General features: G+C 38.1%; 1 protein-coding gene across 1 annotated transcript; it reads left to right on the forward strand.

Annotated features, from left to right (window-relative positions):
* The first annotated feature begins 1,447 nt into the window (after positions 1 to 1,447).
* LOC112024619 (root phototropism protein 2) lies at positions 1,448 to 5,945 on the forward strand. Its single transcript, XM_024057236.2, has 5 exons — positions 1,448 to 1,584; positions 1,679 to 1,748; positions 1,835 to 2,212; positions 2,320 to 3,024; positions 5,212 to 5,945. Exons 1-5 carry the CDS (start codon positions 1,523 to 1,525, stop codon positions 5,728 to 5,730), a joined length of 1,734 nt encoding a protein of 577 aa, XP_023913004.1. The 5' UTR covers positions 1,448 to 1,522; the 3' UTR covers positions 5,731 to 5,945.
* The last annotated feature ends 15,489 nt before the right edge of the window (positions 5,946 to 21,434 follow it).

Raw genomic sequence — 21,434 nt, forward strand, 5'->3', positions numbered from 1 at the left:
TATATGAATTCAATGGATCAAAAATTTTTAAAATTTGACATTTTTCTAAAAAATATGAAGGCTAAATTTAACGGAAAGTGACAGAGAGACTTTAATTAAATAAAATTGAAATTTAGAGGATTAAAATAACGAAAGTAATGTTAGATGACTTAAATGAATATTAGTGAAACTTAGAGGATAAATTTTAGGGAATAAAAAGATGAATGTGAATGTAAAAAAATCACAAATTATAGAAGTTTTCTTTTTGAATTTAAAATAAAATTTGTTATTTGACATTTATGATCATATTTTTAAGAAAAGCTACCCTTCATTAATGAGGGTATTTTTGAATCACATAAAAGTCCAGTTCAAAAGGGAGAATCCTCTTATAAATAATATAGATAACATTGATGACAATGGTTGTGTTATCATGTAAATGTTACGAGCAGTGATAATAATGGTGGTGGCAGCATTTGGTGTTAGTAGTGACTAGTGATAGCATTTGGTGTTAGTAGTGACTAGTGATAGTAGTGGTGGCAGTAAAAATGATTATAATAACTATTGAATGGTGGACAATACTTAGGTAGTCTCAGAACATTGCTCCTAGATTGCACAAAGTGGGTGAGCTCCATGGTGGGATCCGCTCACTTTGTGAGAGCTAAGAGTAGTACTCCAAGACTACCAAAGTTTTTTTTTTTTTTTTTGAATGGTTGTGGTGATGACAACGACGATAATAATAACAAAAATGATGATAGTACAAAGAGTAATGGTGGATTCAATTTAAATTCAGGTATAGATGCTTGAAAATTCTAACTCCAAAAATCCCCAAAAATTTTAATATAACATTTTTGTTAATATAAACAAAAGAAATCCCACCTAAATCAAAATCGTTCATCCAAACACATTATTGGGGTTACTAGAATACTATAGGTCTATACCTAAGAAACTATATTCAAATTTTGGGTGTTGGAGAATTGATTATTAATCTATTATCCCATCCTCTTGTTGAAATTTGAAAAGCAGACTCTTTATTGTCAAGAAAAAAATTGAGTAAATTCACTTGTGCTAAGAAAGTAGCGGAGCTGATTTTTAAGCTGGTTGAGTGTTGAAGCTGATTTTTGTTCCTAAGGTTGTCCTAGTAAATGTCTGCCACTTAGCTAAGTTGGCTACTGATATGCCAGCTCACTTCTGTTGGCCTCATATGGTTCACTTTGTAACTTAACCGTTTGTATTTCTTCCTTTACTGGTTTCAAAAAAAAAGAAAAAAAAAGAAAGCGGAGCTGACAGGAACATAATTTTTTAGCTGTCGTTTGGTTGGTACGACGTGGAATTGATTTGGGGGCAGTACGGTCAATCTAATCAGTAGCAAGCAAAGAAAAGAGAAAACTATCTAAAAAGCAAGTTACACGTAAGATAAAAGAGGATTAGAAAGTAACACCAGTGACCAGACTTATATAACCCAAGAGAGATATACAAAATTCTCTATATAACCCAAGAGAGATTCTACTGTTATCCGAGTCTCTCTTTCTCTTCAATAGCAATCATGGCTGCCTCTGTTACTAGCAACAGCAGGCTGTCAATGGCCTTGGAGAGAACCGGCCAATGGTATTCAATCTCTCTATAAATAGATAAACAAAGATTATTAAGTTCTGATCTCTCTCTCTCTCAATTACTAACCAAAACAAGCAAATGTTCGCAGGGTTTTCTCTCAAGAAATTCCTACAGATGTTGTAGTTGAAGTTGGTGAAGCAAAGTTTTCTCTTCATAAGGTCTGAAAACCCTTCTCTCTCTCTCTCTCTTTTCTGATAGAGAATTATTGATTTGAAGTTGCTAATTGTGTACGTGGTTGTGGCAGTTTATGCTGGTGGCTAAGAGCAACTACATAAGAAAACTGATAATGGAGTCAAAAGAACCTGAATTGACGAGGATCAATCTCTCTGAAATTCCCGGAGGCCCTGAGATCTTTGAGAAAGCAGCCAAGTTCTGTTACGGTGTCAACTTCGAAATCACAGTCCACAACGTTGCAGCTCTTCGTTGCGCTGCAGAGTACCTACAAATGAACGATAAATACTGCGACAACAACCTCGCTGGTCGCACCGAAGATTTCCTCTCGCAGGTCGCCTTTGCGAGCCTCTCCGGCGCCATTGTTGTCTTCAAATCTTGCGAGGATCTTCTCCCCTTAGCCGCAAACCTCAAAATTGTCCAAAGATGCATCGACTTTATCAGTGCTAAGGTATAAAACTAATCGATCCGTAACACTTTTTTTTTTTTTTATTATTAACGAGATTATCCATAACTCTTCGAGCACCTAACTATATATATATATTTTTGTTCAATTAGGCGTGTAATGAGGCGAACTTTCCTACAGAGGAGCTATCAATCTTAGACATCGAGTTCTTCGGAAACATCATCAACGCAATGAAACAACGTGGAGCGAAATCGTTAACTCTAACGAGCGCTCTGATGATATACACAGAGAGATCATCACTACGAGATCTAGTACGAGACCACTCTGGAAATGGAACCAAGACCTCGGATCCAAGCAACCCTGTGCGCAGAATCGAACAACGTGAGCTTCTGAACTCCATAGTATCTCTCTTACCCTCCGAAAAAGTGGCTTTCCCTATCCACTTCCTCTGCTGCCTCCTCCGATCCGCGATTTTCCTCAAAGCTTCGAGCAGTTGCAAGAGCGAGCTCGAGAAGCGGATCTCAGCGATTCTGGATCATGTGACCGTCGATGACCTTCTGGTTTTGTCGTTCACCTACGACGGAGAGAGACTGTTTGACTTAGATAGCGTTAGGAAAATCGTCTCTGGCTTTGTAGAGAAAGAGAAAACTATGGCAGTGTTTAGCGTCGGCGATTTCAGAGAAACGTGTTCGAGTTCGATGCACAGAGTTGCTAAGACCGTCGACGCATATCTAGGCGAAATCGCAACCTACGGTGAACTCAGTATCTCCAAGTTCAACGGCATCGCTAATCTCGTACCCAAAGGAGCTAGAAAAGTCGACGATGATCTTTATCGTGCGGTCGATATTTATCTAAAGGTAATCACAATTAATTTATTTAAGTCAATTTAATCCCTACCAAATTAGTGGTTAAAATTATTATTATTTTGTTCATTTGGTCAAAATGAGTCAAACTTTGTTAACAAAAGTAGCGGTTTAAGGTTTTTATATTCTTCAATTTCTTCTAATTTTTATTTGATTTTATATTATTTACATTATTTTTTTTTAACACTATTAAATTTTTTAATGTCACTTGTCTTATATTTGGATTGAATTAAAAAAATTAAATAATTTAAACAGAAGAAAATATTTTTCCTATTTTTTAAATGACATGTTTCACGAATTTTTTTTTTAATACAATTCATGAATATTTTTAGTAAAGTATTTAATTAAGAGAAAGAATGATTAAACAATGTTATTTGATAATAAATTTGGACCAAGGATCATGTTAATATTGTTCATCATAAAAGGATCATATTAATATTATTAACTCATTTTTTCAAAATAAACTAAATCATCAAAAAAATTAAATTTAAGGATTAATTTGACAATTTAAGTGACTATTTTTTTTTTCAAAGAACGAAATCTATATAAGAGCTTACCCATCAACTTTTCTATAAAAAATGTAATTTTGACACGCTAAAAACCTACTTTATTATTTTACTACATTATTTTACAATATCCTATTTATCACATGTTTTATTTTTCAATTTTATATATTAAAATAATATTTACATCACAATAAAATAATATATTAACTTCTCAACAACAACAACAACGTCACAACCACCACTGCCGCAACAACGGCTACCAACAACAATAGCCACCAACAACAACTACTGCCGCAACAACAATATCAATAGCCACCACTGGCACAAACCCATTACCAAACTCATGCCCACAACAAACCCACATCCACCAATGCCACAAACCCACAACCACCACCAACATAGACTCATAGCCACCAAAACCACAAACTCGGCCAACACTGCCAAAATCCTCTCACAAATTAAAAATCCAAAACCATCAAATTAAAATAAAAAATGTCAATCCAAAACGCCGACCCACAACCCACTGCCAAATCCACCATCAAATCGCAACAAAAAAGAAAAGAAAAGAAACCAATGTGATAGAGATCGGCTTGGCTTAATGCTTCGGCTTGGGTTTCGTTGGAGAACCACCAAAACCCACCCACTGTTGACCTATCCATGGGAACCCACATCCTAACCCACCCACATCCACCTATAGCCTAACTCACCCACATCCACCTATAGCCTAACTCACCCACCATCGATCTGCCCATCCGAACCCACCCACCACCGTCAGAACCGAACCCAGCCAACACCATTTGAACCCACACATCATCGTTCCAACCCACCCATTGCCCAACCCACCCATCAAATCACAAGCAAAAAAAAAAGAAAAAGAAAAAAGAGAGAGAGAGAGAGGCAGAGGAAGAGCAATGATGCATCAGCTTGGTGAGGCTGAGAGGAAAAGCATTGAGGGTGAGAGAAGAAAAGATGAGAGGTTGAGAGAGGAGAGGATCGAGGTTTAAGAAAAAAGAGAGGAAGAGATCTGACTGAGAGAGATGAGAGATGAGAGAGAAGAGGATTGAGGTTTGAGAAAAAAGAGAGGAAGAGATCTAATTGAGAGAGATGAGAGATGAGAGAGAAAAGGGAATAAAAAACTCATTAAAATTATACAATTTTTGTTTGTACGCTTCTATATTTGAGAGTGTACTGTTCATCAATGTCAAATATTTTGACATTTATAACATCTCATGGAAGATTTTTTTGGTGTTTGATGTGTCAAATGCCAAATATGATGTGTCCAATGCCAAAAATTTGGTATTTGACACATCTAAAAGTAATGCTCTAAGTATTATTAAGAAATTGATGCCAAATTAGCTCGTAAAATAATTGAATCTTGCTGTGAGATATCTTCCATCCATGTAAGAGAAATTATGAGACGACGTGCATGTCTAGCAAAATTGTGAGCTACAAAATATCCATTTCTACAAATATGAGAAAAACTAATATTATGAAAGTACTCTGCAAATCTGCAAAAATTCTTAACATCCCGAATCAAGAGGCGGAAAGAGGCTACCGTGGGAGAGGACTCCTTTAGCGCATTTATATTTTACTGACTTCCAAAACGGCATTGTTATCTTTGTCGGTGCTTGGGTCTACACTCCATTTATCTAAATTGATGGCCTAACTTTTGCAGGCGCATCCAAACCTGGACGAGATAGAGAGAGAGAAAGTGTGCAGCGTGATGGACCCGCTGAAGCTATCCTACGAAGCCAGAGTCCACGCCTCGCAGAACAAGCGGTTGCCTGTGCAGATAGTTCTCCATGCATTATACTACGATCAGCTGAAGCTCAGGAGTGGCGTGGAGGAAAGTAATAACAGGACGCCAGATAATGCGATAACAGTGAGGAACCAATTGCAGTCTGACGTTTCACTGATCAAAGAGAACGAGGCCTTACGTACAGAGCTGTTGAAGATGAAGATGTACATTACGGACATGCAGGTGAACAAGAACAATAATAATGTTCAAGGGACATCATCATCTACTTCTGCTACCAAGGTTAATGGGTCCAGTACCAAAAGAACGTTCTTCTCCTCGGTTTCTAAGAAGCTGGGAAAGTTGAATCCATTCAAGAGTGGGTCTAAGGACACGTCTAATATTGAAGATGCGGTGGATATTACCAAGCCTAGGAGGAGAAGATTCTCCATCTCTTAGTTGCATCGTTTTACTTGTAGATGCTCCCTCTGTACTTTGGGGTTGGGGGAGGATCTACTAAACTTGTGTAATATGGTTTCCTTTCTTCCCCTGAACTTTTTGTTTTGTTTTTGATCATTTGCACTTTTTTTTTTCTTTTTAATTTGTATTCGTGGATTGATGTATTTGTTTAGTTAAATAATGCAAACAATTGAATTGGTTTGATATGCTTACAATTTATTTGCTGAGCTGAAAATGCATCATCTCAACTTGAGTGGACACTTCTTCTGGTTCAACTCCTAACTAAACTAACAATTAATAATAAGAATAGCATCAAACACTTCCTATGCATCTTCTAAAATCTCGATGATAACATAAAGAACCTCTCTTTCCTAGCCACTTCCAATGTCATTCGCACTGCATGTAAAGAGCTTTCATAAACGGGGGGCAGTTCCACCCTTGCTGTAGTGGCTTTTGAATCTTCATCTCTGATTTCTTCATTATTTGATAATACTCCGATAAAGCTACTTGAACTCCTGTGAAGAATCAAACCTGGGCCAATTTGTACATTATTAAATAACATGTCATTCCTAACTTTCACAGCACATCAAACAGTACTACAGCTGCCATTATGGTAAACAACTAGTTTGGTACAAAAAGATTGTGACGATTGGTACATAGTAATGTTTTAGGATTTTCGAGAATATTGAAAGATTTTTACATTTGGTTGCAAATCACATAAGTAATTAGATGCTAAATGTATCTGGATTTCCACTTAACCTCATTCTTTTAGGAATGTGGATTCCCTTTGAAACAAGTAGCAATTTAGATTCTCAAACTTAAAAAAATAACATTTGTTATAAATTGACAATTTTACCATTTTTCACTTATTATTTAACCAATGGAGATAAAACATACTTATAAAAAACAATTGGAGATAAAACATAAAACAAATCAATATCTATTCCTTTATTTTTATATCTTCTTGACACAACAATATAAATGCTAAAATAAAAGGCAATATTTTTATCTCCTATTTGGTTATTTGCTAACATAAAATAAAATATTTATATTTATTAACAAAACATGATGTTGTGATTTTCATTAAAAAAAAAAAGAATTTAAATAGTTATTTTTGTATTATACATATTGTAAGGATCAGATTTGTGACTCAGTCCAGGATGAGTGGACTTAGGCTCAAAAGGCCCAAAACAATGAATTTATAGAGAGTGGGTCAAAGAACTAGGCCTTAGTGAATTGGAGAACGGCTAATATGGAATTGGATGACAATCATGCACAAATAAGAAATACTAACATGAACGAACTTTTTGTCCGAGGAGGCAAGTGTTCCTATAAATCCATTCAATAGAGTCCTCTCCCCCCTTTCATTGTTACCCTCTAGTTTTATACTCCCATCCCCCTTCTTTCATCCTTTCACGTGTAGATTTGGATTGATAGTATTGATACTTGTCCCATCAGCCCCTCCCTAAAGTCTTTGGGAGTAGCTGTAAGGTTATAAAACATAACTCAGTCAACTGCAGAGCATTCAATGCTATGTTAGCAGCTTTTTCTTAGATATTTCATAGCTCTCCTTTGTCTTTTTCCTTCTTGACACCTATCCTCTATGGTAGAATGGTTCGGAGCATTGCTCTTGATGGTAGACCAGACCTTCTGACCTCGGCCTCGCCCAGCCGATGGTGGATTCTTCCTCGGGGCACCACCCTGGGTGGCTTTAATAGGATTTTTCTCTTCACTTACTAATGCAAATTCTTATGAAAGTGTTTTACTCGTCCTCAGATTGTTTGGCATCCTCGAGTTGGGCCCTTGGCCCAATATATACATAGATATGGGCTCCTGGGCCTTTCCCCCCTACAATAGCCCATCGACATTCGTCTTTTTTACTCCTCGGGAAGAAAGGAGAATTTCGATATGATGATAGTTCCTTTGTGCCCATTTTTCATCACCTCTGACTGTATAGGTGTCTTTTTGACTGCCTAAAACACGCTCCTGACGCTTCATTACACAAGGCATGCCTTCATAAATTCTTGCGGCTCCATGTTCCCTATGTTCTACAACGTGATGCCGATCCAACGGCTGAAGATTTTGTTGGAAATTGAGCGGAATTTTTCCCGCTTGTAACTCTCTCTTTGGATTTCAAGCGAGATAACTCCCAATGGACTTCGCTTTCTATATAAGGCACCCTGAGGGAATCATTCTTCTTCACTTTGCAAATCTTCTAGTTCTCCGAAAACTTCAAATACTTAAACCTTCAGGGCTTCCAAAAGGATTCAGCCAAGATGGTGATCAAGGTTTAGGGGATAAGATGGCCAAGGATAAAGGCAAGGGCAAGGAAACCAAGGATGCCGCTAAGGCCTGGGAGGATGCAATCAAGGCGAATGAAGCGGAGGCCAAAGATGCTCCCGTTTTTCAGTCGAGCAAGAAAGAAGACTCTCCTTCTCCAGCCAAGGCCCAAGGTAAGTGCAGATCGCATCAGATTTTTGGTGCAACAAAGTTTAGGTTTCACCTGGAAACATGTGTCATGTGTGCACAAATGTAAAAACAAACCAAGATTGATCAAGCAAATTAACAAGAACAAGGTTAGATGGGTTTCCTATTTTTCAGCCTTGATAGCAGAACATCTTGCAACTAGGAGAAAAAGGATAGATAGGTCTCCCACTTTTCAGCCTTGATAGCAGAACATCTTGCAGCTAGGAGAAAAAGGATCTCAACGAATGATTTTCTCTTTTTCTTCATCACCCTGGTCTTCCCCTTCTGTGGTGGAAGTTTGTTACTATGTATAATGTACCTTTCCTTTATTTAATAAAAAGGACAGCATTTTTTTACACATTTTTTTTTTTTAACTTTATGAATCTTTCCTTCCTCTGCAATAACTATTTCATGGATGTTGGTGTTGTTATTTTTCCCTCCGAAGGGACTTTAGACTGATGTTGTTGATAGTACCAAAACATTGTCACCCTAACTCTATCAACGCCAACAGTGATGCATTGCTGCTAACTTAGATAAATTAACTATGCAAAAATAATAAGGAAAATGACCATGTGCTTATACTGCGAACTATGCAACCAATGGAGAATAATGAACCCAAAGCAAGTGATCTGAGGAGATGGATATAATCTGGGACCTGTTTTAATACCTAGCAAAAACAAATAGAAAATGTCAAATCATCCAAGGCACATGGTTCGAGGAGCTGTACATAGCTTAGGTTCAGTTTAATCAGTTATAAAAGATGTCACAATATTTTAACTTCCACTTAGCATCTGGTCCAAGGACTTCAGGCCTGACTGAGGTTCTATTTGAACACTTGTAAAGATGTCATAGTGTTTTAACTTCCCCTTAGCATCTGGTCCGAGGACTTCAGGCCTGACTAAGGTTTTGTTTGAACACTTGTAAAGATGTCATAGTGTTAATTTCTCTCAAGCATCTGGTCCCAGGACTTTAGGCATGACTTGAGTTCTGTTTGAACACTTGTAAAGATGTCATAGTGTTAATTTCCCCTAAGCATCTGGTCTAAGGACTTCAGGCATGACTTGGGTTCTGTTTGAACACTTGTAAAGATGTTATAGTGTTAATTTCCCCCAAGCATCTAGTTCGAGGACTTCAGGCATGACTTGGGTTCTGTTTGAACACTTGTAAAAATCAGGAGAAACCAGCACTAGCCCTACTCCCGAGCCCCTTTGATTTGCGATTTTCCATCCATGCTCTGTGTCGCTGCCACTTCCTTTGATGGAGGTTCAGCAAACTTGGCCACCAGGTTTACGAGGACCTGGCCCTTAATAGTAGGCATGTACTTGATGTCAAAAGCCCCTAAAACTGTGCCCCCTCAAGCAATCCTCCCCGTGTTCATCGAAGTTGACTCTTATCAGTATGAGCGGTATGCATACTTTCCTCACGGTCGCCTCTTTGCTTAAGGCTGACAAAAGGATCGCCATGCTGGGATCCTAAAGACTCCGCCTGGTGTGGACCTGATCCTACCATAGTTAAGCGTTGCACTAACTATTACACAAGTTCTCCCTATAGATGGCGCCAATTGTAAGGAACAGATTTGTGGCTCAATCTAAGATGAGTGGACTTAGGCTCAAAAGGCCCAAAACAATGAATTTGTAGATAGTGGGTCAAAGAACTAGGCCCTAGTGAATTGGACAACGACTAATATGGAATTGGATGGCAATCATGCACAAATAAGAAATACTGACATGAACGAACTTCTTGTCTGAGGAGGCAAGTGTTCCTATAAATCCATTCAACAAAGTCCTCTCCCCTCTTTCATTGTTACCCTCCAGTTTTATACTTCCATCCCCCTTCTTTCATCCTTCCACATGTAGATTTGGATTGATAGTATTGATACTTGTCCCATCAGCTCCTCCTTAAAGTCTTTAGGAGTAGCTGTAAGGCTATAAAGTATTGCTCATTCAACTGCAGAGCATTCAATGTTATGTTAGCAGTTTTTTCTTAGATATTTCATAGCTCTCCTTTGTCCTTTTCCTTCTTGACACCTATCCTTTATGGTAGAATGGTCCGAAGCATTGCTCTTGATGGTAGACCATACCTTCTGACCTTGGTCTCGCCCAGCCGAGGAGGGATTCTTCCTCGGGGCACCCCCATAGGTGGCTTTAATAGGATTTTTCTCTTCACTTACTAATGCAGATTCTTATGAAAGTGTTTTATTCGTCCTCGGTTTGTTTGGCATCCTCAGGTAGGGCCCTTGGCCCAATACATACGTAGATATAGGCTCCTAGGCCTTTCCCTCCTACACATATAATTTTGAAATGTTAAACTATAGTGTTAGTGAATTTATCTTAATTTATAGTTTATATTTTATTTGTTATTATTTATTTAGAGGAAGATTAAAAAAAAAAAAGATATTGGGTTTATAAATTTAAGGATAGTACAGAAAAATAAATAATTCCTTTAAGATTCCTATGAATAAACCAAACATGAGAATAGTTACATCCAAGGTATTCCAATTACACGACATCACATTTCAAGAAATCTGGATGCTAAGGGTAATGTGGATTTTCCCGTACCAAATGCCACCTAATTATTTCATCACAAGTCGATCTACATTTAGACATATTAATTCTCTATCTAAATCCACTTGAATTTGGTTTCATTTAAGCTCCCACATTTAGAAGTATTCACGGTGTAGTTTTGGGCTATATTTAGCACTGCACCGTATTTTAATAAATTGGTGTTGATGGCCATTTTTTTGATAAAGGGCCCAACAACAAAAGAAACCCAACAATAAAGAAGGTGAGAAAGGGAAACGGGAAAAGGAACAAGGAAACAAGCTCAGTAGGCTGAAATGATAAGATTGATGGCCAATAGACCCATAAGAATAAACAGAGGTAAGGAAGAAGTAAATGGGCTAAGGAAGCCCAATGAATGAAGTAGTAAGCTCATGAGAATAATAAGAGGTAAAGAGGAAGTAAATGGGCCAGGGAAGCCTAGGAAATAAATTAGTAAACTTAATGGGTTGGCTTGAAGGTCAATAAGCCTGAAAAGTAATAAGAGGTAGAGATGTAGTAATTGGGTCAAAGAAGCCCAAATAATTTGGCAAAAAACCCAATGGAGTAGAAAAGATAAAGGAGAAGTAAATGAGCCGAGGAAGCCCAACGAATAAGGTAGTGAAATAGGCTGTCACAACAAGAATGTTGGCCAACAAAACCAAAAAGAGGTAAAGATGTGGAAAATGGGCCAAGGAAGTCCTGAGTAAAAGATTAATGAATAAGTGGGCTGACAAGACAAGAGTATCAGTCCATAAGCCCACAGGGTAACAAGAAATGAAAAAGAGAGGTAAAGCTACAGCAGACACGATGAAGTGATATGGTAGGATCAATAGTCAAAAGGCCCATGAACACAGAAAAGGAAAACACGGGCTCGACAGGAAGATAAAGGCTTTTTTACCTAAGCAACTCCCAATCCAAGAAGGGATGAAAAGCAGAGAATATGAGTCCAAAAACCCACACATCCTTCACGCAACAAAAGATAAACACCAACCAACACGTACAGCTGAATCGAACCAACACAAAGGCAGTAGAAATAGTGTGAAGGCTAGAAAGAAACAAATTCATACAGAGTGAAGCATGCACAAAGGGCCAGGGCACCACTTACTTGTACCCAGCCAATACATGGGAGGTGGACCATGGGTCAAGGCTTTCAGAAGGTGTGGTTTGGCGATGGGGAGAAAAAAAGGGTCTATTCAAGGGTTCCCACTTAAGTTTCTTTGGGAGAGATGTCCTACTGGGATGGCATCTCACCCCAAAGAGGTAAGTTTGGGATGGGACCACTTGATGCATGCCATAGAGGTAGGTAACGAAGAGGCTTAATCCTTATTTGGATGTGTAGGGGCCTTTTTTATGTACTGTGCATTGGGTTGGGCTACTTTCTATGGTAGTGGGCCCGAGTATTCTGAGTAAGGGAGTTGAGACCGATCCAACTGTAACTTAATTTGGGCTGGCTTGTGCACAAACTATGCCTCGTCTACCAGGAATGTACCTATGGTAGGCAGAGCTGTTTCAAGTGAGTTATGGTAGACAGATATAATAACAACAACAACAGAGTCCACTGACTTTTTAATAGAAAATGACCAAGTAATCCCTACTTATGAAACATAATCACAGTGATAATAATGGCTTTTACAAAGAAATAACGGGGTAAGTGATAATATGAGTTAATCAAGAGTAAATATGAATCAAGTCGAGTTTGGTCCGTAGAAGTAAAAAACCAAAGAGGAAGAATGCTTCCTCTCAATGCAACTAATCTCCCAGGAAAGATCCTGCGGTGGGGATTAATGGTTTTGAGGGAACCTGACCTAAATGGTTAGTGCCCAAAAGAATCCCTTTTACTTTTTTGGAAGAGAGTAGGATTTTGAAAGGGAGAGAGGGAAATCGACTTACTGGTGCATGCCCACCGTTTTAACTCTTTTTGTTTTTTGTTTTCTCTCTTATCTTTTTCTTTCCCTTGTTTTTACTTTCTTTCTGTTTTATTTTGTGATCTTTCCCTATTTTTCGATCCTCTTTCTGGGCACGGCAAGGGTCCTCTTATAATGCCTGCCATGACCAGATTTTACTACGTTGTCCCTTAATCACCTTTGTCTGGTCTGGGTGTACTTACCGACCACCAAGAGTTCGTCTGTGTGCCACTCCCTTTTACTAGAGAAAGGCAGGTTATTTTATTCATTAGTCTGCTGCGGCACCCTTTCCTGCCACGATGTAGGTACTTTCTCTCTCTATCCCTCAGGGCATGCACCTAACAGTTCCTCCCTCAACCGTGCTTCTTTTGGGTGGCCTGTCATTCCAGCAAGACGTACTCCCCAAAAGAGCTTGGACAGGAGCTGCAGAATAGGTTTTTTCCCCTCTCCCCACCACCAAATCATACCCCCTTTACCTATGACCTATGACCCCATCATGTCTTATATTGGTTGGGTACATGTTAGTGGTGCCTAGGCCTTATGTGTGCTTCCCTTTCATGTATGTCCAAAATCTGTCTGCTGCTTATGCGTTTGCCGCAGTTTGGAGCCTTGTTTGCACAGTCTGCTGCTCTTCTTCGTCCTTTTATGTGGGCTGTTTTATAATTTCCTGTTCCCCTTAGGGACTGGGCTTTATTTGATACTTGACTTCACGTTTCTTCTGGCCTATTTCTTAATTGCCATCATGTCCTACCATATTACTTTGTCATTCTTGCTATATTGACTTGATCATGCCGGGCCTTTTTTAGGCCTGCCGTGTATTCTTTCCCCAATAGCTTAGCATGACCATGGGTTTTCTTACTATAGAGGCCTTTTTTGTGTTGTGTGTTGGGCTGGGCTGCCTCTTGTGGTAGTGAACTCGAGTATTTTGAGTAAGGAAGTTGAGACCGGTCTAACTATAACTCAATTTGATCCGGCTTGTGCACAAACATTGAGTCCAAGTCCAAGGGAAGATGCTGCAAAGTGGGCTTATCATCTGTTTCTGCCGTAGAAGGCTTTTCTCTAGTTTCTGCCGCAATATTGACTTTTCTGTTTCTGCCGCTGCCAATTTCTGCCGTAGAAGAAACTTTTCTCCAGTTTCTATTGCAAGATTGATGTTTTTGCTATAGAAGGAACTTTTCTCTAGTTTTTGCTGCAGGATTGACTTTTCTGCTGTGCAGCAAAACTTTCTGCCATGTAGTAAAACTGTCTGCCGTGCAACAAAACTTTCTGCTATGTAGTGAAACTGTCTACTGTACAATAAAGTTTCTTGCCGTAAAGCCTTCTGCTGTGCAATAGAGCTGTTTGCTGTGCTTTAAAGCTGGTTGCTGTGCTTTAAAGCCTTTTGCTGTGTAAATGACTACTCTTCATTTTTACTGCAGAAATACTTTTCCACTTCCTGTACATAAACAAATCTAAAACCCAAAGAAAATACTCATCAAACAAATGTTAGTTTAAATGAGTTAGTATATTCTCAAATATGTACACATGTTCATAAATAAAGATATATGTATATATACTTATGGCAGGATAATGATTAGTTTGTGTCAACAGTAAAACACGTAATAACAAATAAAGAAGAAAGCTTCGGCAGGAAAGATTTAGCTTGTATAATAATTAACATGGTAAATATAGTAAAAATGTACTATAGCAGAATAACTAGTACAGCAAGTAAAGATACCACAGCAGGACAACTGATGCGGTAGACGTGATAAAAACGTGCTATAATAGGATGACTAAATATGACAGATATAAGTTATAATGAGAGAAATCAAATATATTTGCAATCAAAATTAAATATTGAATCTGCCCATATAATAAGTAAACCAAGAAAGAACCCAAACTCCAACTTGAACAGTCTTGTCATAGGCTATTGACATAAAGGTTGTGCATTTTGGAGAATAGGCCTAAATGGCTACTAGCTATTACTTTTGGAGATTTCAAAGAGTGAGTTTGCTAAGAGGGAGGGAAAAAGATGGTCTATTGATGCATGCCCCTATTCCTGCCGCGTTTTCTCTCTTTTTTTTTTTTTTCTTTGTGTTCTTTTTTTTACTCTTAGTTTCTAACTACTATCTTACCGTGGGTTGTTTTTCTCACTCTGGTCTTTTCTCTTTTTCTGGGTTCCTCTTTCTGGGTATTTGCTACTCTCTTATCATGAGTTTCCTTCCTTAGGTGCTTTTCCTCCTCCCCTTGGGTGTTTTTCTTCTTCCCCTGTTTTTCACTCTTTCCCCTGTTTTTTCCTCTACCTTCATCCTATTTTTCTGCCGTGGTTACCTTCCTTTTATAGCAAATTGATTCAATGGGATTTCTCCCTTTTATCTCTAGGGCTTCATCAACTGTTTTTGGTTTGTTGTGGGCATTTTTTCAAGATTACCCACTCACCCATTGGTTGCCCCTGCCATTGCTCAGTACATGTTTGCTGCATGACAAAATTCTCTTTTATTTGTTCCTACCATATACTTCTACCTCTAGATTCAAAGACCAGGAATGGGCTACCTTACTACCTAGCTCTATGGCATGCATCAGATGGTCCCAGCCATTTATTACTTCTTTTCGGTAAGATATCATCCCAGCAAGATATATTCCCAAAAGAAGTTATGGCAAGAAACCAAATATAGACCCCTTTCCCCCCCCCCCCCAATTACCAAACCACGCCCTTTGAATCTCTTTGACCGTGGGCCCACCTCTCTTATATTGGCTGGGTACAGGTTGGTGGTGCCCCAGCCCTTCTGTTTTTGTCTTTTTTCGTTCCCATGTCGTTCCTGCCATAGCAGATTAGCTCTATTTTGTCCTGCTGCAAGTCTTTCACACGTTTCCTGTTGTGTTTGTCATTTTCTTTAGTTTGGACTTCTCTTTCCTTCATGTGATTTCTGCTGTTGACACTTCCTGTTGCTCCTTAATTCCTTTCAACGTTCTTTTTCATATCAGTTTTTATGCCTATCTTTTTTATACAAAAGGATTTGGGTCTTTGTGGGCCAAATAATGTTGACTAGATCAAAAGGGTCTTGGGCCCAATTTATCTTCATCTGCTGAAGCCATCCTGTCAGAGAACTGTATTCTGCGGCAGATCTGTATTCTGCTGAAGAACCGTATTCTGCAGTAGATCTGTATTTTGCGGCAGTAAAGCCTTCTGCCGAAGAATAGGGACTCATGTCTTCATTTGCCGAAGCCATTCTGCCAGAGAACTATATTCTGCGATAAAGCTATATTCTGCGACAGATTTGTATTTTGCGGCAGATTTGTATTTTGCAGCAAATTTGCGTTTTGCCATAGATTGCTTTCACTTGCCCTTCTTTCTTTGGACCTTTCTTGCTTTTCGTTCTTCTTGGTGGGTCTTTACGCCTTGCTTCTCATTGGGCTTTCTTCCCCATGGGCCTTTGGTACAAATTTGCAAAAATGAGCATCAACACTTACTTATGGGCTCCTGCGTCCCTTTTATTCTCCCTTAGGCATCCTTGGCCCATTTACTTACCTTGGGCTTCCTCGGCCCTTTTTCCTAACTTTGTGTTCCTATTGGCTTTTACTAATTTTATTGGGCTTTCCCGGCCCAATTACCTCATTCTCATCTTTGGGGTTTGTGGGCCTGCCATCAATCCCCTACTCTCTTTGTTTTCATTGCTTTGCGATTATCGCGGCCCATTCTTATTTTTCCACATCGTACACTGGCCATGGGTTTGTTATTCGCTATTTCTCTCTTTTCGGGCTCTTTTGAGCCCATTTGCTTTCTTAAGGCCCATTTATTTATTTAATGGACCTGTGATCTATTATTCCTGCTGCTTGGACTTAATGATTCTTGTTTTCTATCTTTTTGTCAGCTTCTTTTCAGTCTGTGTTGCTAGGCTTCTTTTCTTCTTTATGACTTCTCAAAAAATGGCCCTCAACAGGATGAGGGAAGTGAAAAACAGAGAGAGGTTAGAAACAAGACAAGTAATTTTGTTTGGGAATGGAGAGAGGTGCAACCAACACATTTAAGACAGTGGTAGTGGCTAAGCAGCTAGTAGGCTAGTGGCTAAGTAGCTAGTAGGCTAGTGGGTAGTCCTGGAAGGACACCTATACAGGGCCAAAAGTAGTTGAGGGGTAAAAAAGTAAATCCCATCATGGCAAATAGTATAAAAGGGGGTAGCTATGAACAGTAAGGCAAAAGAAGGAAGGGGGAGGAGGAGGAGAAAAAGGAAATAAAGGGAGAAAACAAAAGGAAGGAAAAGTAGAAAGAAAGAGGAGAAATAATAGAGAAAAAGAAAGAATATACAGAAAACTAGAGAGATATAAGTGGTAGAAATAAAGGCATGCATCAATAGACCACATTTTTATCTCCCTCTTAACAGACCCACTATTTGAGGGATTGAGAATTGAAACTCAAACCATTTAGGTCATTTTTTCAGAATGTGTAACTTCTATGGCAAAAGCCTTTCCTGAGGTTACTCACGTTGGAAATTGGCTCCCTTCTTGAATTCGCTTCTGCTTTGTTATTTGTGCTTATTGGCTGACTAGTTTACTGTTCAGTTACTAAGTTGTTTATTATAGTGTTATTTCCACTTGTTATATTATTCTGTTGTAACTTTATTAGCAACTTTCCTTATTGGCGTTAGTCTTATTCATTCTATTTAGTATTCTAGTTATTCTCTCGTACTATATTCCTGCTATAACATCTATAACAATTATTCTTGTCATGCCTGTACCATATGCCTAGCCCACAGTGCTCCTGCCAGAATGCATCTATATTGGGATGACCCAACTTGCACACAAGCTGGCTTAAAGTATAGTCCCATTTAGGCCAGTCCTAGCTCTCTTACCCGAGATCTACAGGTTGTAGTGCAACAGGAGGGATTAAAGCCCAACAACATAAAAAGGCCTGCCACAATTGGTTACCGTGCGATGTGATGTGATGCAATTTTTTTTTAGAGCGTTTCAACCTATGGTATCCGCTCTTGATGATAGTTTTTTATCATCAGACCAAGACACCAACAGTTTTTGGTGTAGGCATGGATTGAACTTCAGATCTATTATTGAACCATTAGAAATTTTACTAGTTAAGTTAACTGGAACCCACTGATGTGATGCAATTTGGTCGGTTTTCATATATATATATATATATACACATTAAATATATTACAAATATATACTAAATGTATTTAATATATGCTAAATCTATTAAATATATATTTACTATATATATATTACATATAAAATAAAAATTATATATTAATAGGTGCAGTGCAATTTTAATATATAATATATACTTAATTAGTTGAAAACGCATAGTTCATATAATATATATTATATGGGTGTGGTGCAGTATGATTTTGTGTGGTTTTTTTAACATTGAATTGCAAAATTACTTTATTTTGCGGACAGGTTTGGTCAGTTTAGGTGCAGTCCGAGCGGTTTCGTGAACAGTCCTACTCACATTAAACCAAATCAAACCCTCATGCCATAGGACATATAAGAAAAAATGTCTCTATTTCCATCCAACACATACCACAACCTCCATCTTCTAATTTAATCTGTTGCAGACTTGCAATTATACTTGTCAGAGGAAACACACTAAAAGCAATACACCGTAAAAGCATTTTCACACTCTTATGTAGTTTTCTTCTCAAGAAAAAAAAAAGAAGAAAACTTCTCCATGTAGTTTACATTTCCATAATCTGCTCCACAGTTTCTTATCACCCTTACATTTATTCTCTGATGTTCTACTTTATATGTCGATTACGCTATGAATCAACTTAATATGGCTTTGGGATCCAAGGTATAGGAATTTTTGAGATAGACCTTACTAGCTACTACAATTGGTTGTTCTTCAAACTCTAAGATTTAGGCCTTGGTTTAGAACACTACATCCATGGGACCCAAGGATCTTGCCACTTATCAATGTATTGGCCATTTCTTAGAATTGTTGTCACAACTTGTGAAAGTGATCAGTGAATAAAATTTGGTGGGTCTATATGAAAAGTGAAAGTGATTGTATACCACAAACCTTCTACCATTTTAACAGATTGTGATAAATGTTGTGTTAGTAGAGCTATAACAAATAACATATTGCTTTCTCAATTTCTGCATCTTTTCGTTCCTCCAAATCCAATACATGGATTTATGCCTATTATAGTATTATCCTTAAATTAACTCTACCCCAATCATAATTAGCAGATAACACTTTCACACACATTTTATTAGGTCTAATAATCATTAGCTTACCTTAGCAAGAAGAGCATCATTCACATATTTTTTTTCAAGTGTTTGAAGCCTAGACCACCATGTTTTGGATAGACCGCGTAATGTTTGCCAATTTTTCAATGTCATGTATATACCATTGTCCAAACTTTCTTAGGAGCTCCAAAGATAGACATTGACAACAAAGGTAGGGCTTGAGCTACATATCTAGTTAGAGTGGCTTTCCCTACCCGTGACAAGCATTTTATGTTCTAGGTACTAAGTCTTGCTTCATGTTTTTCTTTTAAGAAAGTGAAGTCATATGATTTTCACCTAGTGAGAAATAACAAGTAACAAAAGTTTTTTTATTCCAAGGACATTTTCCTACAACTCCATTTAGCACATATAAGCCTTGCATTCTTCGATGCAAAAATACTCTACTTAGATTGATTCACTTCTTGTCCCTACTAGGAACAATACTTATTCAAACAATTAGCTACACACTCAATCTCCTCATATAACCACAGGACAACATGAAGCCATTAGCAAACATTAGGCCTCTGTTTGGGAAGCGCACTTTGCGCGTTTTCTAGTAGAAGCGTTTTTTTTCAATGGGTCCCGTGCACTGTTCACGAGACCTGTAAGTACTTTATTAAGCCAAAAAAAACTTTAAAACTAGGTTCCACAGTACTATTCACACATTTAAAAATTATTTTGCTACAGTGTTTTCAGTTTTCAACTTTCAGCGATAAACGGTATCCAAACAGACTAGATGATCTATGGCTAGGATAGTTTTTCACACCGTAACATCTTTCCACTATGTTTGGAGGGAGAGGGAGTAGATAGAGGGTAAGGGTAGGGATATCTATTCCCCTTCTCTCTACTCAATATTGTCCTTAAAGTGTTAATTTAGATGTGATTCTTGATTAAGTAATCACATGGTCAAAATATTAGAAGATTAATTTAAAAAAAATTATGTGTATTATGTTTGCAAATAGAGTAGCCCATTCTCTTACATTATGGGCCCTATTTTGTAATTGCCTTGGGATCTCTCTCAAATCTGTCAGACCATGTCTTTGAGGTAGAGAGGATAGATGGTTCGGGCCTAAGGCCTTCCTCTTTTTCTTAAATTTGGAAAATTGTCAACCGAAATATACTGCAATACACTTCTCGATTTTAGTCTTTTGTTAGAGCATCCACATCCGGATCTCATATCTCATCTTATTTTACCATCCCAAAAAGCTTCTTTATCACTTATACCATACTATTTTTCAATACACCTAACATCCCAACTTTTATTTTCCTATCCTACTCATTAAAATAATATTTTTACACAATAAAATAATATATCCTAAAACCCAAATAAAAACATAAACCCAATACCCAAATAACCTCTGCAACCACCTGTTGCTACCACCACCACGAAGAAAACAAAAGCAACACAATTTGTTGGTGAGGAGAATCAAATACAGTAACAGGAAAAGAAAACAAAAACTTGTAAAATCTAAATGAGAGTGAGCTCTACTACACACAATCAAACTGGCAAAGGAATTTATTACATCTTCTTCTCAAAAATAGAAAGGGCAAACGCATCTATGATCTAATGACAAATTCCCCAAAACCCAATCCAGAAATTCAAAAAAAGAAAAACAGAGAAACAATGCAAAACCAATCATCACCTTCACCATCACCCTCACCCTCACCACCAACACAACACCCCTTCTTCACCACCATTCCAATTCCCAATCCCAAAGATCACAAAACCACACTCTACATCATCTTAGCCACTTATCTCTTCTCTCTCCTCTTCTTCCTCTCTTCCTCTTCCACCTCCACCTCCACCTCCACCTCCCAAATCCGACCCAATCCATATCTCTTCCCGACCAGCCAAACCTTCTCTGCCCCTTCCCCTCCTTCCATCGCCTACCTTATATCCGGATTTGCTAGCGACTCGGGTCGGATCCTCCGTCTTCTCTTAGCCACCTACCACCCCAAAAACCAGTACCTTTTACACCTTGACTGCACTGCTCCACAATCTGAGCGTGATGGTCTCGCTCTTTCAGTCCAATATACCCCCATTTTCAAAGCTGCACAGAACGTCAATGTCGTTGGCAAGAAGAAGAGAGAGCAGAAAGAAAGAGAGAGAAAAGAAAGAGAAAAAAATGAGAGAGGAGAGAGAAATTGCCGAGTTAAAATGAGTGAGGAGAGAGAAATGAGAGTATTAAAAAAAAAAAAAATTTATGCAATTCAGCTACAGTACCATCTTACATTTGAGATGGTACTGTAACTATATCTCAAAATTTTTTTAGCATTTTTACATATGGCCTTCTCGTTGCTGGCGTTTTTTGGGCTTGTATGCCAAATGTGCCTTACATTTGGCATATAGCAAGCCCAATGCAGATGCTCTTATGCTACCTTCAGCGGTAAAATTTGGCCCTAAATGCCACATCAATCCTTTAATTATATCTAATTGCTTCAGCACATCTCTCAAACCCAACGACCAACTAAGGCTATATATGAAAAGCTTTGCTCTAAAGGGATATATAGCTTCTTTTTTTTTTTTTCAATAAAAGATAATATACTATTCAATAGAAAAACTATTACTTGT

Source organism: Quercus suber, unplaced genomic scaffold (assembly GCF_002906115.3).
Source record: "Quercus suber isolate HL8 unplaced genomic scaffold, Cork oak 2.0 scaffold_1, whole genome shotgun sequence".
NCBI lineage: Eukaryota > Viridiplantae > Streptophyta > Magnoliopsida > Fagales > Fagaceae > Quercus > Quercus suber.

Coding starts and splice junctions, on each gene's coding strand:
- LOC112024619 (XM_024057236.2), top strand. CDS start 1,523: ATGGCTGCCTCTGTTACTAGCAACAGCAGGCTGTCAATGGCCTTGGAG. Junction 1,749..1,834: donor CAAAGTTTTCTCTTCATAAG/GTCTGAAAACCC, acceptor TGGTTGTGGCAG/TTTATGCTGGTGGCTAAGAG. Junction 3,025..5,211: donor CGGTCGATATTTATCTAAAG/GTAATCACAATT, acceptor TAACTTTTGCAG/GCGCATCCAAACCTGGACGA.